This window comes from Alosa alosa, chromosome 8, assembly GCF_017589495.1.
Source record: "Alosa alosa isolate M-15738 ecotype Scorff River chromosome 8, AALO_Geno_1.1, whole genome shotgun sequence".
NCBI classification, from domain to species: domain Eukaryota; kingdom Metazoa; phylum Chordata; class Actinopteri; order Clupeiformes; family Clupeidae; genus Alosa; species Alosa alosa.
Window position 1 is genome coordinate 188,164 of NC_063196.1, and position 25,924 is coordinate 214,087.

The 25,924-nt window shown below is 40.1% G+C and overlaps 1 protein-coding gene across 1 annotated transcript in view; it reads left to right on the top strand.

The window, feature by feature from the left end:
- Nucleotides 1–25,924, top strand: part of lbr (lamin B receptor) — a 71,757-nt gene that overhangs the window by 43,028 nt on the left and 2,805 nt on the right. Inside the window, exons 9-13 of the mRNA XM_048250342.1 lie at nucleotides 2,939–3,042; nucleotides 3,207–3,332; nucleotides 9,106–9,274; nucleotides 10,541–10,621; nucleotides 12,060–12,182. Of these exons, the coding sequence (XP_048106299.1) occupies nucleotides 2,939–3,042; nucleotides 3,207–3,332; nucleotides 9,106–9,274; nucleotides 10,541–10,621; nucleotides 12,060–12,182 (603 nt within the window). The remainder of the gene's footprint in view (nucleotides 1–2,938; nucleotides 3,043–3,206; nucleotides 3,333–9,105; nucleotides 9,275–10,540; nucleotides 10,622–12,059; nucleotides 12,183–25,924) is intronic.

Consider the following 25,924-nt stretch of genomic DNA (forward strand, 5'->3'; position numbering starts at 1 on the left):
GGTTAGCAACTCTCTTAAAGTAGTGTTTTTAGGCCATGGCCAGGCAAGGTTACACCATTTGACTCTTTTCTGTGTGAGACCAGTTTGATCCGATTCAGGGCCAAGAGTATGTAATTTTAGGTGGCAATTATATTATTTTTTATAATTTAAATAGTGACTTACTGTTTAGCATGAACAACAGGGTTTAATTAGATTGCAATTTAAGCATTTTTTGAAATGTCAAAGCTTTTCATTTTAAATTTAAACTTTCATAATTATTTTATTATGATGTATGTAAACAGTATGTTCAAATTATAAATAAATAATATAAATACATTTATTATATATAAAATGTACCTCTTGTCCCCCAATGGATGGCACTTACAAGCAAGGAAAACTTGTCTCGCCACAGAGTGCATGTGAACGCAGATCCTGCTGTTGGTTGGTTGTTAAGAAATGATCATACCCACTCTTTCACTCACTCTTAATCTCTCTCACACACACTTTGGGCCCTAATTTAGCAATCTAAAATGCATGGTCAGGAGCAAACAGCATAAATACATTTAGGGGTTTTCCAGTCCACATTCGGGGTGGTTTTGTTATCAAACGTCAGGTGCCTGGCGCAAAAAGGCGGCTCTTATGTTTCTTAATCAGTCATGGGTGTGTTTTGGGCTTAACATCCTTTAAACTAATGAGGAGGACATCTGTCATTCCCTTTAACAGCAAGCAGGGCAACATCAAACAGCGCATCAGTATTTTGATAGTCAGCGGTGTATTTGAAGGAATCTGCTTGTACGCAAGAACAGGTATTCCACTAAGCCCTTTACTAAAACCTAGCAGACTAAGGCTACACACATCTGCACTTGTCTATTAATTGAACTCGTAGGCAAAGTGAAACTAACTTCACCGTGGTGTTATAGTCAACGACAAAACAGTTATACACAGTTAATTACTTTCACCATTGACTGACAAGGGATTACCAGCAAAAAGCAAAACTTCCCACTATAATGTTGGAATGACTGAATAAATAACCTACAGACATTTATTCTGCAGAGGAATTGCTGCTTACATCTCCTGACAGTGAGTCTTCAGCTGTGTTTCATATGCGCCTTTCGCTATAGACCAGGCTTTTCTTGGTCAGTGGCGTAATGCTTTTTAGATGGTGTAAGATGGCGATTTTTAGATCATGTGCCAGACCACACCTTATGTCGGTAATTGCCACACCCCTGGGCGCATTATTTAATAAAAGTGAAGTGTAAGACAGGAAAAAACTTTGCGTCAGGATAATAAAACGCTTTGCGCCAGGTTTTGCATCGCGAAAATAGGGCCCTTTATCTCGCTCTCTTTGAAAATAATGGGTATAGACTGATTTGTATGAGAACTGAAGTGAAATCAAATAGAACACAAGTTTCTTCATTGATGTTATGAAATGATATTTGATATTAAATATGATTAATGACATGAATACATATCAAAATATCTAATTCAGTTTACCTTGATGCCTTTCTGTGTCAATTTATTGTCCTATTGCTATAAATGTTTTATGGTCAATTGGTGTAACCGATTTATGTCAATTGGTGTAACCAGTATTTTGTCTAAAAGACTAATAATGTACAAAAAAGTTAATATGGATAATGATTTAATACTCTACTGGACTGTAATAATGGTTGTTTAAACCATTTTTACTCAAATGGTCAAAGAATAGACATAAAACAAGGTTTACAGCATATAGTCTTGCTCAGTACAATGTAAAACCCATATAATTTAAATTTAGAAATAAATATAATAAAACATATTCTCATAGGATATTACAAAATAAACTAATAATTTCATGAGAGCAATTGCATGAACTCTAGGAGGTGTGTGATATTAGATATTTGTCATTTTTGTGGTTACACCATTTGACAATTTAACAGGCTGTTAGTTCTATCTTTTGTTAAAAAATAGTATACACGTCATATTAAATAATATGAATACAACAGAAATACAAAATATACACTTTAGCAAACCTCAGGCATGTTTTGTTTTAAAGGTTTAAACAGATTTTTAATTTTCTCATCTTACCAACCCTTATCTGTCACTGACCCTAATGCTAAAAACAACAAAAACTGGCATTTAACACCATTTGGAGACATTTTTAAAAATGATATACATATATTGAGTGCTTTATGTACCCATTAATCAACAGTGGTGGTTAACCTGCAACACAGGCTTTAATGCCTGGTCCCTCCGGTCTCCAGCGCAATATCATTGCACCTCTGTCGAACGACTTACTACACACGGTGACGAAACACCACTTATTTAATAACAATAGTGAGATTAATGATCTCTTTTAAAAGATAATTTCGTTGTGATTTTGACCTAAAGTGTGTTGAAACATGATACCAAGTGTGAATGTATTTCTCATAGCTCACCTCGGCTTGTCCCCTGCACTCAGAAATCTGAGCCGAGGTGAGCTATGAGACATGTTCACACTCGGTATCATGTTTCAACACACTTTAGGTCAATATCACACCGGAATTCTCCTTTAAGTGATGTTCCCTGATTCAGTTATTGCGAAGACTTCCTTTTCTGTTTTATAATGTAAATAAATATGAGATGAAATCTATTCTATTTGTTTTAGCCTATTTTCATTTGGGGCTTTTTGCACGTGACACAGATGTTTTTCCTTGAGTAGCCTAGTTGTAGACGTTATTGGGTGAGGAAGGTGATTGCTTTATTAGTAAATTAAATTAACGCTTTTTCAATGACCTGAAATTCACTGAAATAAAATTATTTTTTCAGAATTTCTTTGATTTGAATATTTCTTTGGTAATGGGTCGTGTAGGTCTTAAATTTAAATCTTTATAGTCTTGATGTCATAAAAATGTATTAAATTTGACTTACTGAAACCCGCAAGAACCCTGGGTGAGGTGACACTAATGTCCATAGGTTGAAGTTTCTGCAATTGATTCCGTAGGATATTTGTTTCATGACTTCTTCATGGGCCGGGAACTGAATCCACGTATCAGGAACTTTGATGTGAAATTCTTCTGTGAAATGCGTCCAGGTTTAATTGGCTGGGTAAGTGTCTCTCTCTTGGGGTTTGCTTATTTCAAATGTGTTGGTTTCCATCAATGCTAGACCCTTGTTTCTTTATACATTCAAATTCAGTGTTAAAATGTCCCCTCTCACACTGTATTATTTCATGGGAATGTCACTTATCTATCTATCTCAAATTTCTCTAGCTTGTTATCAACTTTGCCATGCTGCTTGCTGAGATGAAGGTGCAGAAGCTCGACTTTCCCTCACCAGCCATGTTGCTGGTGAACATCTTCCAGTTACTTTGGGTTGCAGATGGACTTTGGCATGAGGTGAAGTGGCTCTGGTTTATGATAGTGTTTGTATACAATATAAGTCCCTTTGGACAAAAGTGCCAAATACTACAGCATTAAGTAAGGGATAATGACACCAAGGTGTCCTATATGGAATTAATGGACGAGGGAGAGGCAAAGAAGTTTTCTCCGCCCAAGTCCATTAATTCCATTTAGCAGGACACCTCGAAGGTTGTTATCCCGCTTATCACACGGTTGCCACTGTAGGCAATAGTCATGCCTTTATAGCACGCAAGGGCAGTTTTGAGGGCAGTCGTGGCCTACTGGTTAGGGCTTCGGGCTTGTAACCGGAGGGTTGCCGGTTCGATCATGGAGTTGGACCATGGAGTTGAAATGGCAGGGTGCAGATCCAGTGTCCTGTTGGCCAAAGTGAATGTTTTAATTTACCTTGGCTTCCTATAGCTGCTAGAATTAGAGTAACTAACATAGGAGTTTGTGTGTTTTCTTTGACTGATTAAAGACCAAATATGCTGCTGCATTTTGAATCATCTGTGGTGGTCTTACTACACAAGCAGGCCAGCTAACAATGCATTGTAATAGTCTAGTTTTGAAAGAACCATGGCCTGCATGACACGTTTTGTGGCATATTGTGGTGGATAAGGTCTTATTAATACTGTATAGAATAAAAAAAACAACATGACTGTGACTGAGGCAACATGCTCAGAGAAATTTAGTTGGTCATCAGTTGTGACATTAAAGTTACGTGCCGTTTTAGCTGGGGTCAGTGAAGATGAGGCAAGTTGGATGCTGATCTGTTGGGGAATAGCTGTATTGGCTGGGAATACCCAAATGTTGTGATTACTGAGGTGACTAAGTAGCTAGACAGTTGTCATAATGTGTTTTTGACTGGTCAGCTTGCATAGCAGTGTGTTTCCATCTTTTTGTTACATCATGAAGATTTTCCTTCCAGCCACATGAGCTACAGTAGGTGGAAAGATACATCCAGGAATCTTCATAATAAAAAGTAGAAAAGTAGACCAAAACAATAGATTGATGAAAAGAGGATTATGTCATAAAATTAAGGGGAGGATAGAGGATTTCTATTGGATTTACAACCGTCATGTACAGGATTTTCATCGAAACTCATAAAATTTGAACATTGAGAGAAAAAATTAGATAGTTGCCTACATAAATTGGAGAATAATGAAAGCATATATTTAAACAACAATGATCATGGTTTGAATTCAATTACTAGTTCGATTGTCTTCACTCTTGAACAAAATGAGTGAATAAATAGCATAACCTCAAAACAACTTTGACATTGGCTATTCGAGTCAAGTCGATTTTATTTAGTATACCGCATTTAACATGCACAAAGTGCAACCCAAAGCACTCCACATACAGGACTTTGACAAAAAACAAAAGTCAATAAGACAAAAAATGCCAGACGGAGCGGCGTAGTCGCCAGCGTTGACACCACATGACAAAAACATTTAAAAAAAAAATATAGCCGCAAGCGGCAATGGCGGGCCCGAGCACCTGCGGGCCGCAACCTGTGACATGTCAGAATCCAACAAAGCACCGACGTGGTGAGTTTCTGAAATGTACATATTTGATGCGTGTGCTATTTGTTTTTGTATTTTATTTTCTGCCACATTTACTCGTTTGGCCAGGTGGGGGCTTAATGCAAGGCAGGCCCATTGGGTGTCATCATAATCATAATATGTATTAACCTGAGAAATTTCAGACCATTCATTTTAAGCAAAGAACATTTCTGATACACTTTTTGGTTGGCCAGATGGTGGCGCTATGTTAGGCATTGAAATTACACATGTGAATATCATCACAATAATGATATCCAAAATGTTTGTAAAGTTTCAGATCAATCACTTAAGGTATTGTCCATTTCTGGCACATTTCCTGCTTGACCAGGTGGTGGCGCTATGCCAGGCAGGCCCATTGGGTGTCTGGATATCATAATAATCATAATATCTATTAACCTGAGAAGTTTCAGACCATTTATTCAAAGCATAGAGCATTTCTGGCACATTTCTTGCTTGGCCAGATGATGGCGCTATGCTAGGCCTGTGAATTACGCATGTGAATAAGCATCACAATAATGATATCCAATATTTTATAAAGTTTCAGATCAATCACTTAAGGCATTTTCCATTTCTGGCACATTTCCTGCTTGGCCAGGTGGTGGCGCTATGCCAGGCAGGCCCATTGGGTGTCTGGATATCATCATAATCATGATATCTATTAACCTGAGAAGTTTCAGACCATTCATTCAATGCACTGTGATTTATGACACATTTCCTGTTTATGTGGTGAGATATCAAAATCATATCAAATATATTACAACATTCAAAAATACCTTCACAATTTAACATCAGCGACATCTTGGCATAATATTTGCCCAATTTCAAATGAATCTGACAAACCGTCTAGGAGGAGTATGTTCAAATTGATTATATGACATCAGTATAATTGTCATTCTTTCTGTTGCCAGTTGGTGGCGCTATGCCAAACATGCATTATGGGCATGTGAATATTATCATTAACATGGTCTTCAATGACCTGTGAAATTTAAAAATGTCAAGCCATGCATGGTGAATTAAGACTCATTTATTGTTTATGTGGAAGGGTATTAAAAAAATGCACAAAATTCCAATTACCTCACTTCCTGTGGGCGTGGCTAATGGCATGTTACATCCTTACAAAAACAATAGGGCCTTGCGCCCTTCGGTGCTCGGGCCCTAATAATAATCTTTCCAAAAACAATAGGGCTTCGCACCTCTCGCCTCGCGCACCGTTGGTGCTCGGGCCCTAATAATAATCCTTACAAAAACAATAGGGCCTTGCGCCCTTCGGTGCTCGGGCCCTAATAACAAACACAAAAGATGCCGGACGGAGCGGCCTAGTCGGCAGTGTTCCCGTGACACTAAGACATACAAGACAGACAACACAGCAAATTGAAAATAAATAAATAAAATAATAATACTAATATATTAGTCCAATTTACTGGCAGAATTAGTCCAATTTACTGGCAGTCTGGAGAGCAGAGCACCGGAAGAACAACAGTCTGAAGTCATGATGGGCGATTTTCCTGCTGATCAGCAGCCCGGTGGCTTTAGCAAGGACCGTTTGTTGCTTCATGGCTCCCGACGTCGCCATCAGAGCTCCCCACCTCAGCACTCAATCCAGACTGCAGGCACCCAGCGTCAGAGGCTACCGTTATACGTTAACGTTATGGCAGCTCGCAGATTAGCCGCAGCTCGGTGGTCGTGGCAGCTGCAGATCTCTCGCAGAGTAGGCCCATTGCCCTGAGCAATCTTTCCGTCCAGACGAGTCCAGACAGAGGATGTGCTGCGTCAGATGGAAGAGTGACGGCTAGTCAAGGCAAGCTCATCAGCCCAGTCGAATAGAAACTAACGTTACCGTTAGTTATCAGCCAGAAAAAAGGACCAAGAATAACACAAAACTATCGAAAATAATAACGTAAATAAAAGGTGAAAACATTTAACTTGACAAATAAATACAAAAAAAAAACAGAACATTACATAAAATTACGAACATTACAGAAAAAACAAACAAAAACATGATGCCAGGCGGAGCGGGCGTAATCACCAGCCGTCCCCCAGAACCTAGCAACTGATGATGATTCAAAATGATATTCAAAGAGTGGCTATAGCCTACACCACTCTTAGGTTAAAAGGTTTCACTTCAAATTATTGTTTAGGTGTAGGTGGTCATACTTATCAAATTAATATAGGCTATTATCTCCCATAAGTCTCATAGTTCTGTGTGTTTGAAATATAATACTGATCATAGTGTTTGAAATATAATTTATCTGAAATACAATGGCTTTCAATTTGTCATTTAATATTTAATCTGTGCAGCACGCAATTGATTTTACATTTTTTTGCATAGTGTTTTGTTAGCTCACATTTTGTAATTTTTACTGAGAAAAATTACGCTTTCCTGCCTCTGCTCCAGATTGTAACGTTAGTTGGAACGTTATATCCTCCAAAACCGAAGTCAGCGGCCAATTCACTTCAACAGTAGGTCATAAGCAACAGGCAAATGCAAGACATATTGTGCGAGAAATCACCACTTTATTCAATGGCCAATAGTTTAAACAATGCATAAGTCTCCTTCACTAACTCTGCTTTGGCAGCAATTAGTATAGACAGGCTCTGCGGCAGGAGTAGCAGCATCTTCTCTCATTTCCCCTCTCATTGAGAAGCACACACTTGCTATCACTCGCTATATGCACTTAAAGGAGCCACACCAGTTTAACAAAGGTCTCTTTAGGGTCACGTGGGAACATGTATTGTTGCCCTATCGGATTTTAGTGAGCGAGACTAGTCTAGTAAATAGTTTGTTTAATTAAGATATAGAGACAGTGCCAGTGTGGAGGCTTGTTTTAGACATAATTGTTGGTTTATTTTTGTTTTGTTTAATTTATGTTTGAAATAGCCTGCTATTATACATTTTATTTGATACTCATTACTATGTATTTTAGGCTTATTGTAACAACCAGTGCGGAGAAGAAAATTCATTGTAATTTTATGCTAGTTATTTTGTGGTGAAGTATCGGTATCGGTACTCAGTATCAGCAAGTACACAGCTGTAAATGCTCGTACTCGGTTTGAAAAAAATGGTATTGGGCATCCCCAAATATTACACCAGCTCAGGATGTGTGTGTCAAAGTTGAATCGGTGTCAATATCTCAAAAGCTCAAGGAGCTGTCGTGGTGCCAAAAACAGGTGAAAGGGAATAATGATAATGATAAGAAAACTGAAAAAAGACAATAGTGTGCAAGCAGCTTCACAATGCTGTGCACTTGAGCAAGAAAAAAAGTATACTAACTGTACGTGCACACCGCTGCCGACTCAGCTGCAAAAGATACAGGAAGTCATTCATTTTCAATGGAAGCCAGCTTCTCTCAGCTGCAAGAAGCGGCAAATCCGTCGGTGCTGGGTTTTGGGCGCGTTGAGTGACCAGAGCGTCAAGCAGAGAGTTGGTCAACTTTATGGTAATGAGCTATGACACAGTTCAGAAGGCAAACAACCAGCAACGTAGAGTGCTGCCACGTCAGAGCGGTCAAAGCGTCAAAAGCTTCCTCGTACTTTTTGACAAGCGTCCTTGTCAGGCGGTCAGAGCTTCTTTTGCAGCTCAAGTCGGAGGCGGTGTGTACGTACAGTAATAATACTGTGCTTGCTAAATGCAAGCACTGCTTGAGCACAAGCACACTTTTTTTAAGTATATTTTTTGGGGGGCTTTTTGCCTTTTCGTATAGGACAGTGAAGAGTGAGACAGGAAGTAAGTGGGAGAGAGAGATTGGGTGGGATCGGGATATAACTGTAGGTCAGATTCAAACCTGGGTCCACGTGGGCACTTGGGCCTGTACATGGTATGCTGAAGCCTGTTCTACCACAGGGCCCCCCATTTCTTACTTCTACCTTTCCTAGAAGTTTCATCAGATTTGTTTCATATTTGCTGTATGAACTCGCAGGTGTCCTAGTTTTATATTCATAGCTGCTTGCTGCTATATTTGATTACTAATTTTTAAGATCATGCTTGCACATAAATTGGATTATAAGGGAGCACTTTGAACAATATCTGATTTTACCTTTAAGAATACAGTGATCGAATGTACAAAAAAATAAATATTTTTCTAAGCTGACAACTTGGCTAGAACACATGTTAAATATTAATACTGGAAGGTTGTCAGCTTGAACCTAGAGGTGTCCGACAAAGTTGCAATATCAGTTTTGGTACTACTAATTTACCTTTTCAATTTTAGGAAAAGATTCTTACGACTATGGATATAGTTCATGATGGCTTTGGATTCATGTTGGCCTTTGGAGACCTGGTATGGGTCCCTTTCACTTTTACCTGTCAAGCACACTACTTGGTAAATCACCCAAGTGAGCTATCGAAGTTATTCGTTGCAGTCATCATCACCATCAAAGGTAAATTAAGTTAAAAATGCCTAATTTCAGGGTAACAGGGATGCAAACACGGCGTTTCAGCGCCTCCCGCTTTTTTCACGTCAGTTTGGGCGACTTGTGTGAATCGTGCAGATCCGAAGAGTTTTTTTTAAGGGGGAGGGAGGTAACCTGACCCTAGCCAGATGAATTTCGTTCCGCTATAGCTCCGCCTAGCTTCACTCACATCCATCTGGGACCTCTTCCATTGAGAGTGATTTCTGCAAACGACTTTATGGTTCAGCCAATCAGGACGCAGGGCGGGAGTTTCATAGATGTGACATAGCGTAGAAGCGACTGTGACACTGTTATTAGCGTCACGGGTTGGCTTCGATGTGAGTGGTTGAAGTAGCACGTCAATAGATGATGGACAAGTGGCTTATTCAATCATATGCAAGCATTTTTTGATTAGGCCCAGCCTTCTGAAGCAACACTTCAATGGATCGGTTCCAGATGGATGAGTGGAGCTAGGCGGAGCGAAATTCATCTGGCTAGGGTCAGGTTAGGAGGGAGGGGTATGATCATCAGGGATTTTTTCACGTCATCTACCACGGGCTACCAGAGGAACCAGAGCGTTTCTCATATGGGCCTGCTGGTTAATGTCCAGTGCTTCTGAACCTCCCTTCATCGATAATATTTGATCATGTAGCAAAGGAGCGGTAGATGTAGCCTATCGTATCAATAGCAGTTAAGAAAATATAGGCTACACTCACTGCGTTGGGAGGCAACTCTCTCAGTTCGCGTTGCACAGCTTACCTCTGTAGTATAGCTAGCCTACTTCAGCTCGAAGTTTTAACACGCAAAGGTGGACTTGATTAGTGTGTAAGCTTTCGTTCAGCTGACACTGGCGTGGCCATCTGACTGATCATCCAGAACGGTACAATAATACAATTATTCTGCCACTCAGTGAGGTGAAGCACACACCAATCCCGGCGCAGTGAGCTGCCTGCTACAACAGCGGCGCTCGGGGAGCAGTGAGGGGTTAGGTGCCTTGCTCAAGGGCACTTCAGCCGTTCCCACTGGTCGGGGATCGAACCGGCAACCCTTCGGTTACAGGTCCGGAGTGCTAACCAGTGGGCCACGGCTGCCTTTATTTAAAACTGTAGGAAAACTGAATCAAAGGGGGTCAGTCGTGTTTCTCTCTTTTTTCACCACACATGTGTTTGCATCCCTGCTGATAATGTTGTATTTGATTAGTTTAATTTAATTTATAAATATGCATTTCTTGAAATTAAATGTTCTTTTCTTCAGGTATTGGATATTATATATTTCGCAAGGCAAACTCTCAGAAAAATAATTTCAGAAGAAACCCGTCTGATCCATCACATATCCGTAAGAACAGCATTTTGTAACCCATTATTCTGTAATGCACAGGTGTGTAATTGAAGATGTTTTAGGGGGAAAATGTACCGTATTTTTTGGACTAAGTCACTCCAGAGTGTAAGTCGCATCAGTCAAAAAATGCGTCATGAAGAGGAAAAAAAACATAATGGCCACCTTACACCAAACAACCTTGACAAGATTTGGGAAAGATTCTTGAAAGATTGGAGTCTTTCGAGTAAAGTTTGAATTGGGGGCATTAGTTAAAAGACTACAATCTTTTAAGAATCTTTCCCAAATCTTGTCAAAGTTGTCTGGTGTAAGGAGGCAATTAGTCACACTTGTTTTGAAATCACAAAATCTAAGACCAAGAACAGATTATGGGTGTGTTCCAAACGGGAGACAGCTGCCTACTGCCTCCCTCCCTACATAGAGAGCTGTCTCACTAGACATGACTTTGGATTAAATGCATCTTTTAAAAATGAGCGTAGCACTCTAGAATCTTTGGTTAACACTCACGGTATGGCGTTAGCAAAAGGCCTGACGTTAAACTAAAGTAGCTTCGTAGCTAGCAGGCTAACGGGGTATAAATTAGTTTTACGGCCCGGCAGATATATCAGACCAGATGCTATTAATGGTTACAACAATGGCATAATCAGATAGTAAATTGTTTATTTCTAATCTGTAATCTGCAAATCTAAGCAAAATAAGATCACACAAATGACATTTTAAACAGATTCAGCAGCCATTACCGATGTCATCCGCCATGTTTGTTTACCTTTCACAGCTGTTTCAGGCGTTGCCGCAAGGGATTATGGGTAGGAGGCAGCATGAAGTGTGCATCGATGCTGCCTTCAAAAATGACCGTTATTTGGGAATTCTAAGATATCTTAAAAGGCAGCAGAATTTGTTTTTTCGGTTTCGAACCGCACTTGCTGCCTTGCTCCCCAGTTAGATATCTTAAAAGGCAGCAACTTTACCCGTTTTGAACACACCCATTTAGTCTGGAAAGACAAGTTATTCAACTACACAATAGCACACAGAACAACAAGCTGAATAGGTGTCCGGTATGTTAACGTAACACATTAACAGTTATTCAACTATACCTGGGAGGGAGTCTTTCTCAGTGTCTAAGTTAATGTTTCAGTTAATTTTTTCAGGGGTACAAGAGCAGCATATAGTTGTCACAAGCCTATAGTGCCCTCTCGCGGCTGTAGACGGTAATGTTTACTCCTTGGTTTATGTCAGTCCGTATGAATTAACATTTAAAACATATCAAAATATATATAATGTAACATAAGTTGCACCCGACTAGAAGTTGCAGGACCAGCCAAACAAAAAAAAAAGTGTGACTTATAGTCCGGAAAATACGGTATGTGTGTTTTATATACAGTAATATTTACACTAATATGTTTTGTTTTTTTTTATCATTTATTTGATTTATTTGCAGACCTGAAGACCATCTCTACTGCCACTGGAAAGGGTCTCATTGTGTCTGGATTGTGGGGCTTTGTCCGCCACCCAAATTACTTGGGTGACTTACTCATGGGCCTTGCTTGGTCTCTCCCATGTGGTGAGTAATGTTCTCTGTCATTTGGCATTAACAAAAAAAACGAAAACAGTCTGTTTTACCTAGTTCAAGGAGGAATTTTACTCTTGTATACCCGTATAATGAGATGTAATAAAGACAATCTTGAATCTTGAAAAAAATACACGGATTTTCGTGCTACATAACAAGCACGGATAAATTGTGTATAATTGGTACAAGCAAAACAATAAACTGGCAATCGAGGTAGTGTTGTGGGAGACCTAGGCTATCATTAGTTAGCCAACAATGTAAGTTGATAACGCTGCTAGCATATTTTGACTGTTTTAAATTAGGCAGTATATGCCTGCTTTGTTACAAAAGACAGAAATTACTTGTTTTCTTATTGTAGTTTGTTATATATTACGACGTGATGGCAAGCTACTGTTCTGATAAACGTGTTCACCAGCATTGGTTAGCCTACTCACCAAGACGCATGCCCATTCCACTCCTTCAATGAAAAATGAATTTCTCGCTGGGTGTTATTATTATTTGCCGGGCAGCAAAGCGGCGGTCATATAGGTTTAGTCAGATTTCTTTTTCTTTTTTTTTTTTCGCATGTCCAAATTTCCGTCAAGGATTCCCGGGACACTGAAAGACCGGGGTAGACGAAACTTGGTCGGCATGTAACCCCATATGGATAGCATGTAACCATCGTTTTTCCCCCCCGCTGGACTGCACCCCCCGAAAGGAGGGTAGGGCAGACACAGTTTTCTGTGAATATCTCGAGAACCGTAAGGTTTAGGAGGACCATTTTTTTTTTTGTATGTTGATCTCAAGGGGCCATGTCAACCCATTCCATAACCACTCATTTCATGTATAGTGCCACCTAGTTAAACACAAAAAAGTAAAAATGAGATGTTGTAATCGCAGGTATCTGTGACCTAACATATTCAAAACTGCACGAAATTGGAAGTGTAGGATCATTATGACGCCCTCTGAATGCACGCCAAGTTTCGTGGAATTCCGTTCATGGGGGGCCACACAATAAATGAAGTAAGGGATAATGTATAGAACGCCGGTCATTACTGGGAAAATAAGTCCCGACAGGGCGAACCGGACCCCGACGCGCAGCGGAGGCGTTCTATACATTATCCCGCTTATTATAAAACCTACACCTTTTAAGGGTTAATTTGGAGACCCGAGCGGCCACACTGTTCTGCTCCAATTTCGCTCTGATACTGCTCACACCACGAGTCTGAGGCATGCCCAAATCCACCCAGAATTCATATCTTCCTCATGAAACCAAGACTGTTAAATTTCAAAGATATTGGCCGTAGTGAGTAGGGCTGCACGATATATCTAAAATCTATCGTTATCGCGATATCAACGCTTGCGATGGACATACCGCAAAGATGACTTAATTTTCGATAAATTTTGATAAATTATATTTTCTGTGTCGTGCGCATTCCATACAGTCTATGGTGTATTCACATTCTGAATGTCAACATTATTTTACCAAACCGATGCTGTCATGCAAGCCCGTCCCCTACCAGTTTAGGTGTGTGGTGTTTTAGGTGTTGAGGCGGGAGCTAAGTCGTGATGGCTGAAGATAGTGAGTCGAGCGAGGTACAGTGGGTCCCAGTTAAGTTTGGACGGGTTCCTTCAGGAATCACGCACCCCATTTTCTCAGCAGAAATGGCACAAACTGCAGTTGACACAAACCACCACAAGGTGTCACTTTGGAGTTCTGCCACTACTATTTTTGATACGACTTAACTTACTGCTTCCATGATGCATTTTCCAAGTCAGTAGAACAATCAGAGAAAGCTGAGCCATTACTAAACATATATGATAATACAATAGCGTGAGTTTATATATCTTATACCCTATTTGTCACGGTTACTTATAGATTTGATAGTGTAACGATAAGCATGAGACTTTCAGCGGGGGCACGGGAACTTAAATTGATCCGCGGTAATTTAAACTTACACTTGACAAAACATTATAATATGAAAATGTAGATGCAATTGTTGTAAGATGGTACAGCTCCTTTAAAAAGCACCGTGTGCAGGGATAGAGAGAGAAAAGCGAGAGGGATATGTGTTAGAACTTAGATCGTGTGGAAAGTGCTGTTGAGACTGGAGCAAGTCATATTCAAAATAATGCAAAAATAAATCCATAGATAAAACCAATTATCCTCATTCATTGCAACCGCAGCATGCCTGCTTGCGACGTTCAAATGAAAAAAAGATATCAAAGCACCTTTTCTGCGTTTGAATGTAGCAATTTAAACAGCTTGACAAATGATTTAGCTAATTGATTATAGCCTGTACAGCAATTGTTGAACATTTACCTGTACAAGTACATTGTTAGCCTACAGACCAATTTCCATAGTGCACATCTTATCAACAGTTTGAATGTCGGTGTGTGTTTCTGCATTGACAAATACCGTTCAGCACAATGATTCATGCCCAATTAATTTCCCTGTTAAAGTGTTAAGCCTTTGTTACACTATTTGGTTTCATGATGTAGCCTATGATGAACACCATATGGCCAAATATGTGACTCAGCTAATGTTATAGGCTATACAATTTCCCCTCTTAAAGACAAGCTGGTGTAGCTTATTAGACTAGGCTACTATTAAAATGCAACTGACGATAGCCTTGGCTATGTGTAAAAATGCAGAATCACATGATTTCATGCACGAAGTTCATGCATCTGTCAAGTTAAGTTACAGGGCCTCGCACCCCCTTGCGGCGGCCCTGCACCTCCTCCTAAGACAGCGAGGGGAAAAGTTAAAATCTGCGATAAACCGGAAAAAGGTTTGTTTTGGTCCCAGTGATTATTTGTGAAATTGTGCAAGCGACAGCCTTTTCAAGGCATTTCAAAGGAAGGAGTCGTAGCATGCAAGCTCCCAAATTGACCCAGTAGACAGAAGGCATAAATAGCCTAAATTGTTGGGACTGGGGAGGGTCATCGTTTTTCTCAATTACTTTGGAGGGTCATAGAAAAAAATGTCTTGCTGGCGAGGGAGGGTCACGTCTTTTTTGACTAAAACCCAAGAGCAGAGCCTATCTGCTAAGGCACTTGATAGGCTAAAACGAGCTGTTTGCGCCTGGAAAGACAATAAGATGCTTTCTGAATAGCACAGCGAAGACGGCTCTGGTCATCCCATACCCTCCCCCACTTCCTGTTTTGGGACATTAAGCTTTTTTTCACGTTAAGCCCCCTCCCCCACCCCTTCTTTCACAAGCAGTGGGGGGGGCCGGAACACAAAATAACACTTTTGGTAGACAAAGGAGGGTTCTCCAGCGCTTCTGTCGTTTGGCCCACAATCCGGGTGCAACCAGGCCAGGACAGATATTTTAGAGCAGGGGTGTCAAACTCATTTTCATAGAGGGCCACATCATTGAATTTATAGGTTACTGAGGGCCACATAATCGGCGAACATGTGCATGGTGCAACCATGAAATCGGTATTGCAGTATGGCTTATTCACAATTGGTGTGTAAAGGTCCTAACCACTTTAAAACAGTGTGGCTGAAATAAAAAACAAACAACAGTACAACAGCCTACAACAGTAACATTTTCAAATGCAACTTCTAGGCCTACAGTAGTAGTTAACAACTGATCAATATGCATTCATGGACTGACATTGATGAGAATAAACTGCAGTCAATAATGTGCATAACAATGTCCATAACACATATCACCACTAAAATTAACTGTGGCTAAGAAAGGTACTGTGTGTGTGTGTGTGTGTGAGTGTGAGAGAGAGAGAGAGAGAGAGCTATGGTACGTACACCCACCCACCCCCACCCCCGCAAAAACAAATTCACGTGTGTACAATATTTGTCCGTTTCCCGGTTTCCTACAAGAAGTAGCCTACATAGCATAACCATATCCACATGCAATAATACAACAACAACGTCTACGATGACCTATTAATTTAGACAAATTGATACAGCCCTATAGCTAAAGTTACCTTTAGTTTTGTTCTAGCGTACTGTGACGTCTGGCTTTAAACAGCTGTAATCTAACATTCTGACAAGCACACCAATTGCCTACCTTGTTCTTGCCCATCTGGAATAACTCCTCTAGCTTTGCCGTCTCCATCCTTTCTGTTTTCGTTGTTTAAACTTGTGATATCCATAACTAGTGAATTAACCCAACATTGTGTGCTGATAACCATATATAGATAGCCGAGTAAAAGAAAACAACAAGTAGCCTAGTTATGTGCCCTGCGTCATGATTCTGTCTTTAAAGTTTAATAATGTTCTGCACCTTTTACTAAAGAATAAAAAGAAAATTAAGAAGACATCTGAGCTGCACCGTCTCTCCTTCTCTCTAACACTTTTTGGCTTTGGCTAAATATTTCTAAAATCATTTGAGTTTCACTAGTCACATGTTTTAACAAGCAACACTTCTTATTGAACTAATAACAGGCGTGTGTCGAAAATTGACTTTATTTTCCATAATGGAGAAATAACATATGCAGAGTATACCAAGGTCTATCTTGCCAAAAAGCCCTCAAACCTGAAAACACATGAGGGCAAAAGTGCAAAAAAATCAAAACTAACTAAACTAACACGCCAGCATATTTTTGTATTGCAATCATTGTAGCCTACAGTTGTAAAGCGCGTAACAGTCGTTTTACTCCCCCGTATCGCTCATTATAAAGAACGTTTAACGTGTCCCAAAAACAGCTATCAATTAATCACCAAACGTCTTATAAACAAGTATTGCCAGGAGCAACACCTTGCAAAAAATGATAACAATAGGCCTTTATATGGCTCTGCTCCTGCCTAGATTCGAACTCAGAACTGCCTGAAAGTTGCAGACCTGTTCTGGATATACGTGCATTAACCCACTCGACCGTCAGACAACGCTATCTGCTTCGAGTAGCCTATTGGGTAGGAATGTAGCCTAAACTGGTTGCTGTGGCACAGTCTTGAGTGACCGAATTCGTTTTCCTTTGTCATATGAATGCTGTCATTTTGTTAACATTACTGTTAAGGAGATGCTGTAGGCAAAGGCTATATTTCAACCTCGTTAGTGTAGTAAAAAAAAAATCAGAACTATTCACAAGGTTTCTGGGCAGCATATTTATGTTCTGTTAGCAAGCGAACTTCTCATGACTACCGACAAAGTAGCCTACTGCCAGCTGACGAAGCTCTCATTTTAAAACATTGGCACTGTACAATCAAGAAATCTTGCCATTGAATCCAAAACTATGTTTAACATTATGTACAAAGCTTAGGCTACAGTGGACTAGCATGTTGCAGGGGCTGCTAAAAACACAGAGAAACGACTGAAAACTCGGTAATCACAGCCCTTGCTGTCGAATCGTCGTCGGTTCGACCGTGGAACGCCACAGCAGACTATGCTGCCCCCAAGCGGCTGCAGTTGTACTTACATTTCACCCAGCTGCGTGAATCACCTTGATCGTGAATGAAGTGTCAATTTTTAACTGGGACCCACTGTAGGCTACACTTGGGTGAAAAGGAATTAATGACTAAAATGAAAAGCACGTCTGTTATATGGGAATATTTTGGATTACGTGTTACAAACACAGCGCCAAATGCATCCTTCTCCACCGTGTTAAAATAAACAATTTTATCGTTATATTAGAAGATATGTCTTTCACTGTCAGGCTTGTATTTCATGATTTGCATTTAGCAAAAGCCCCAGACAGCAGCAGAGAGGTAGTCAGGATTCGTTATTTGTAAAAGTTGTTTAGCCTACTTCTTAGCCTGGACTGTGCGATTGCAGCCCAATTACTTTCACTTTCCACTGTCCTCGTAGTCGGCATGCCGGTAGCCTTATAACGTGGGATGCACAGCGTATGAGGTTACCTGTAACTGTCTGTAGACTGAGATGACCGCCGCGATATAGCTTAAGTAGCTTTTTTGCTAGGTGTGGAATATTCCAGTGGTTGGTGCACAAGTGTTCAGATTGGCTGTCTATCCGTCTTTTACGAGGATTTTCTTGGAGCAGATCTTCCACACAACTTCGATAGCCTAGTCAGTAGGTCTCTTAGCTGTCCACTTTCATCAGGCCATATAGGCTATAGCCTAGGCTACATAATATTTTGTATTGTTTATGTAGAAAATTATACATTTATTTCTGTAATTATACATTTATCCCCCCCCCAACCCTACAGTCTATGCTAGCAGCAAGCAGAATGGAGAAAAACATTAAATATACTGCTAAAAAAAATTAAACAAATTGGATCGGTACTCAGACAGTGACACTGTTCTGAGCACAAGTAAAACTTTTGAGGCGAGATTTTGCAAGAACTGTCAGACATTCTGTGAAAGTAGTTTGAGAATGGAGGAAAAAGGTGGAAGGTTTCAAAAAATGTGTTTTAACAATTGTGGAAAACCTAAGTGTTCCCTTAATTTTTTTAGCAGTATGTTTAAATATAGCAAGTTATATTGTTATTGCAGTACTCAATAATGTTATCGCATATCGCATGTTTTCCTAATATCGTGCAGCCCTAGTAGTGAGTTCATTGATGGGGATGGAGTTCGCTAAATATTTTGGAAAGGAAACTGAAAGTCATAGGGCCTACAAGGATACTATTCCTACAAAACAACTACATACTAACAATGTAGAGCAAGAACAACCATGTGGTGACACTGTTCCACTGAGTAAAGATTAATTTTGGAATTTAAGAAGACACATTTTGCGGAAACATGACTGTGCTACGGAGAGTGTGAATGCTGGTGTGCAGAGTTGTGTTGAAAAGAATGGAATCTAATGTAAATGAATGTCGAAAGCAGAGTGCATCACACTCATGTCGGCATCGGTGTCCACAGCAATATAAAACACCATTCAGCTGACCGGGAGTTCAGAACTGCGTTGGTGTTTATTATCTCCATGACTACAGGAGGACTAGAAGGAAGTAAATTTCTTAGAATATTTGCTAGAAAGTGTCTGGCAGTTTGAGGACAAGAAACGGTGCATCAAAGACAAGAGTCAAAATAGTAGCAACTAAAGAGGATTGTTGATAACAGAACAGACGGAGAAAATATCTTTGGCGGCACACAATTAAATGCGTCAAACTAGGCTATTACTCTTTGGCCGGCTCGTAAGCCCAAACGAGTGTGTGCAGCATCATGCCTTTACGTAGCCTACTAACGGTGCATCATAAAGATACATTTAATCCATCACGCCCCATTTTAGCGGAAAACAAGTTAACATTATATCATTGATTACAATGGGAAAGACCGCTAGTAATCAAACGTTGACGTTGCATCTAGTTATTAATTCACAGGACATTCAATCATTTTACTAACACATCAGTTATAAAGAAATACCCCAATGTTGAGGACACATTTAGCACGTAGCTACACTTCCCATTAGGGGTGGGAATTGGCAAAAATGTGACTATTCGATACTATTGCGATATTTAGGCCACGATACAATACTATTGCGATTCATGTCTCCCATATTATTCAAAGGCATAATAAAAAATAAGGAAAATAAGACTCTTCAACTCACTTCAAATGTCACATTTAATTCTGTGAACATTACATAACATTATAAACTCGGACATATTTTGGTTACAATGACGGGGTTATCCGTTTGTAAAGTGCCTATATGTCAGTAACGTTTTGAAATTAGCACTTCGCCAGCAAGCAGTACTTTGTGGGCAGTTGTGCTGAAGTTTGCTTGCTACCATAACTTAAACTGGCTGGCAGACACTTCGCAAATAACCTCAGACTAATTTACTGGTTACAGTAACTAGGTCAATGGATTTCACTGTGTCTTTCGCGATACTTTACAAAATCTAAGCAAGAAAAGGCCTAACAAATAAGATTAATATTTTGGCACGACAGTCTATGGGGTTTGCCATTCTGACTACCGTTTTGGTCATAGCCTACAGTCTATTGCTTCTGTGGTGAGCTAGGCAGACACAGGCGACACCGAGCGTTATGGCGGTGAAATGCACCGTGATGCAAAGCAACCCGACGCAGAACCATAAAATGGTCACGACGAGTGCCGGCGTAGCTACGGCATGGAGTTGACGCAGAAGCATGTTGAGCCCTTAACTGTCTGCACGTCCGCAATCGATTAAGTTTCTCAAATGGAAAACACATCCATGTTCCCTCGCGTCTAATGGCCACTCTAGGTAATCCTTTTGTGTTTGCAAAATTCCTGACAGTTCCTGATCGCTAAACTTTTGTTTTCCTTTCCTGTCGGTTAGCAGTTGATGTAGAAGCACCTATGGCATAATTTTACTTCAGCGGTGACAAGTCCTGCAGAGAGAGAGAGAGAGAGAACCTGCAAAGTTGCTTTGTGTGTGTCCCTGCATGGGGTTACGTTCGAGTCAAGTCAGAAATTAGTCCGTCCGGTCCGCATTCTGCATTCACGCAATGATGGCTAGAGTTGCGGGACTTGAATAAATTATGCGCTATACCTGCAATCCCGTGCTGAAATTTAAGCCCTGAAGGTAAACCCTAAGTAAATAAAAGTAGTCTAAAATAGATAATTATATAATTAAATATTGCAATACTTTGCGCTACTGTATCGATATAACTGCGAGCACAAAATATCACGATATTGAACAGAATTGATTTTTTTTCCCCACCACTACTTCCCATAATATCCCATGTAAAACGGTTAGCTTGCTAGCTAACTGTGAAACCTTAGTAAAACATAGCCAATTATCTCACCTAGTTTTAGGAAATAGGCTACATTCATATTACAAGTGATAGAATGAATGTGTGACTTATGTTTAGTTGATGTTATGACATGTAAAGTTAAGCTTGCCGAACTTAGTTATAGTCAGCCACGGGCAGTTTGACTCCTCCTGTTAGTAAACTGGAAAGAGCAAAAAATAGGAACATAATGGGTCACATTAATCCCATAAACACACAGATAACTCTTACACCAACCTTGTGCCTTTGTTTCAAGATTTAATAAGTATAAACCCTTTTTGCTCCCCATTTCGATGCAGCATAGGTTTTCATTATATCCAAACAGTCCTCTTTCCCCTAAAAGGGGGCGTGTGTACGTGCAGCACATACAGTGGGCATCGCTTTCAAATGACCACTTCATTCGCGCACTACGCGGCGTGAAGCTGCGAGAAGCGTTAGTACCACTTTAAGCCACTGTACATCGCTCTGCCTGCAGGGCCCTTACATAATTGTTGCCGAGTAATCCTAGCCCTCGAATTCAATAATAAAATAAATCATGCATAATTAAACATTACCTCGATTTAGGCTACTTGGGTATGGCTTAAGGCTTGACTACACGAAAAATCGAAATCGAATTTGCTGTCTACATTATTGTCAGTGTTGGGGTTAACATAAACTCATAAAATCAAAACAGTGGTGTGATAATTGAGCCAGTAGATAAATAACTGTTCAGAATTAATCTATAGCCTTGGGTAGGCTTCTGCAGAAAATAATGTTGTTGCCGATTTAATACTATCTGGCGACGTTTTTAACAGGCTCACCAATAGAGGCTTAGACAACTATGACCCACGTTTTGGTTTTGAGAAATTAATTTAACCCTACTTCTTGACTGCAATGTAGTCAATTGACTGCTTGACAAGTCATTTTTATTTTCTGTAACATAAACAATTACATCTGCTTTATGCCGCAGAATCACATTCATATTTGGCTGACTGCAGACGCCCACTTCCCTCCCATATTCCAATATTAAGATAGTAGCCTATGCAAAAGCACTTTATACTATCATAAAAAAAAAAAAAAGTTAAAACGAATAGCTATTTGCAATTTGACAAAACACTGGTCCTCATTTTGCGAATCGAGACGATATGAGTCTGTTGCATTTAGTTAGATGTCCGAGTCACACATAATGTTTGAAAACCACTGGCTCATAATCACAATAATTTAACACCGCGACAGTTGGATAACCTACTTCATCATGTCCCCATGCCTACATTTTTTGTGAGTAGCATAGAGATCGTTAAAAACAATAAAAGTATGGCTCTCCGTTTGGGACATCGAAATTTTTTAATTTTTTAATAGACTACCGTCGAAGATGCTGACTTGCAAAAGCCTCGGGATAACCGTTATCTCCACTATCATCAGTCATGCCCCTTGATCAAAGTGGGGAATGAAATAAAAGTTTGATAACCACTGGCTTAACAAGTTACCTGCAGTCAGAACACAGAATCTATTGCAATATTCTGATGATCGTGATGATATCGGCAAATGTTTGTTTTCCAAAGTAAAATTTCACTTCACCATGCACCTCCGACAATACCTGGCCTACCTGGTATCATTACAAACATTATTCTGTGTCCTAAAACTGGCATATTTTATGGCATTGTGTCATGTAAGTTAGTTGCAAAATCTAGAGAAATGTGAGGTGGTCAGCGGGGGGACAATTGAGACACACATTGGATTGTGTTATTATTTGAACATTCCACACTATCCACAGCTGTGGTAGGCCTATCAGGGGCAGGAGGATTACTGTCAGCGCAGGGCTTTATATAAAATTCTTCAACAGAAGGCCTCGAATGTTGTCTTGTTTGTGGGCGCTTTGCTTCGCTTCTGTAATTTTGGCTTCATTGAAAATGAGGGCTTCCCTCAATGACCCTCGAGAATAAATAAAGGTTGAATGAATGAATGAATGCAGGCTTGCCCAAAATAAAGGCATGTGGTTTGCGCAGCCTACAGTAAATAACAGACCATAGAATGTGCGTTATGATGCTTTTTACGAGCAAGATGTTTTTTGGTACCCCTCGCACACTGCATGTTCTTAAATAACAATGATCATCAGTAATATTCGACCATTAATTTGGGTAAATGGGCAAGCGTGACCACCTTGATTGGCTGATGATTGTAACGCGGGCATGATTCCAAACACCTCCCTTCACGATGATGGTGACAGGTCTCAGAATCGTCGCTACACAAGGGCGGAAGATGATGAATAACTGGGGCGTAGGCTATTCACAAAGGCTTTTATCTTACTACTAGGAGTAGGCTACTCTTAAATCGCGCTTAAAGATTTTTAGATTGGAGTTTTCTCTTAAAGTTATTCACAAAGCCTTTCAGACAACTCTAAACTAGGAGTGAGTCTTAATGGCTATGGATGACGTCATTACTCATGCACGAGCTTGACTGAAGTGACCACCTTGATTGGCTGGCGGTTGTAACGCGGGAATTCCAAACACCTCTCTTCCGATGATGACTGACAGGTGACAGGTCGGAGAATGTGCGCTACACAAATAGTCTGAAGGGCCGGAAGATGATTAATAACTGAATAAAAAGGCCTAGCCTAAATGAATAAAGAGTAAGGCAAAACAAATAGCTTAGTAGCCTAATGAAACATAGGCCTATGGATTGATGCAGTAGCCTACCTTTGCAACATTATTAAATTAATCTGTCACCATATCCCTAGGCTACGTTTGCAAAGAGGAGAACATTTTAATTTGATTCACAATGAAGCGTTACATTTCATTTCCATGTTAACAATGAGTAGTTTGTGTTGTTGTTGGTGGCGTTATTGCATCCCTTTTATGAATGCAAAATTGTTCCTACATTCTTGGAAGCTCCTGTTAGCATAGGCTATTTCAAAACATGCATAGCGTAAAATGCCACAAAAAGCTGTTTATGAATAGGTCTTAGTGAGTTAGGAGTCCTCTCGACTTAAGCTGTCCCAGACTTAGGTGCTACTTTTAGGTCTAAAATGCTTCGTGAATTACTTTTTGTGAAAAGTTAGGAGGACCGCCCATTATTTTTTAGGAGTTGCTCCTAAATTAAGCCAGTTAGGAGCTACTTTTAGCCTTAAAATTCTTTGTGAATATGGCCCCTGAATAAAAAAGGCCTAGCCTAAATGAATCAAGGCAAAACAAATAGCCTAGTAGCCCAATGAAACATCACGGATTGATGTAGTATCTTGTAACATTATTAAATTATTCTGTTACTATCAAATGCGTTTGCAAAAGAACATTTTAATTTGATTCACAATAATGTTACATTTAATTTACATGTTGACAATGATTAGCCTAGTTTTGGTTGTTGTTGGCGTTATTGCATGTTAGTTATGCCTACAATGCAAAATTGCTTCCTCAGCGATTGGAAGCTCCTGTAGCTGCATAGGATTTCAAAACCGCGGGTTTGTGAATAGGTCTGTGAGTAAGGAGTCCTCTTGACTTCTTTTAAGCTGTCAGAGGTGGGAAGGTGTGATTTTTTTTTTGGGAAGGGCGGATTAACTGGGCACAATTGTCTGATGGCCCCCTTCCCCAGCCAACATGAATCTGGTGGTTGGTTAATAGGCCTATCGAAGATTTTTCCTGCCATCTAAGGCACGAGCGATCTGTGAGGCCAAGCCCTCACCAAGTAGCTTGTTTGTTTACAACTAACATTCCATTTAATTAAATTGCTTTATAGGCTATGCGAGAAATAGTTTTCAACATTTTGAATATTAGTGTCGGGTGAATTGAAATGTTCTCAAAGTAGCCTTATGGCTGAAAGCTGCTTGGGACACCCCCATCAAGCAATATAACCATACAAACGCGCTAGGAGTAATTTTGGCTTTGTCAGAACTGAAGAGCTGTGGACGGCACGGTATGCCCAATGAAAATAAATTAACGCAACACAACACAACACAGACCCCGCTTCTCTCGCGTCAGTCACTGACATGAACGAAACACAGAACCCGCTTCTCTGACAGTAACCTAGAATAAATGCATGGGGAAAAACACTTCCCCATGACAAAGACATCGTAAAACACTGAAAGTTAATATTTTGTCACTAGCAACATTCATCTGTCCTTTGTCAAATGTATTATGTTCCAAGTACCCTATGCGTAATTCTGCTTCATAAAATTGAAAAAATACATTTGCTTATTTCACAGAAAAATATAAATAGCCAGTCTACAGTGCAGAGTTGGTAAGTTATGGTAGGCCAACTTGCAGTGAACATACAAACAGGGGAAATTATTTCTCTTGCAGCTGAGTAACCTCAGGTGCGCACGTGAGACATAAGGCCGAACATGCAAGCGCCAATGAATCGTGCTCTCACGACAATCGCTACGTTAAACTTAAATAGGTTAACATCACTAAGTTAAGCCTTCAAGCAAGGAAAACGATGATTTGAAGACATCTGTTTTTTAGTTGGAAGGGCAAGGGCAACACAGAGACAGGCCGATGGTAGGGCTGTTATGAGAGTATTAAAATATAGGATATTCTACGGAAAACATTAAAAGCGGCAAGACAGCGGGGAAAGTTAAAATCGTGATAAACCGCGGAAAAAAGTTGGCATGCATTGTTTCGGTCCCCGTGCACAGGGATTATTTGTCATACTATTAATCACATATGATTATTTGTGAAATTGTGCAAACAGGCGCAACACATTTGAAAAGGAAGGACTGGTAGCATGCAAGCTCCACGGGAAAGATTGATTTAAGAATGTTATCACAAAGTGTGTGGTTGTGGCGCCGGGCGAAGAAGACAATTGGCAGGGGAGGGTCATGTCTTTTTTTAACAATTCTGTCGGAGGGTCATTGAACAATTTCTAGCAGGCAAGAGAGGGTCATGCAACTTCCAACTGAAGCACTCAAAATTCCTCGGTGGCCCCTTCAATAAATAACGATCAGTCCCTAGATTGCTGCTGGGCTATATGTCTTGGTTCTGTTAACAACTCATTGTCAAACGCGCCAGCCTATCTCAAGGGTTGCATCCATTACAAACAAACATGCAATGTGAACGTCTGGGATTGGGGAGAGCACTAAATGCTCTACTGAATAAGCACGCAAGTCAAACCTTTAAATGAAAAACACTCTTTAATAATCCAAAAAATAAAC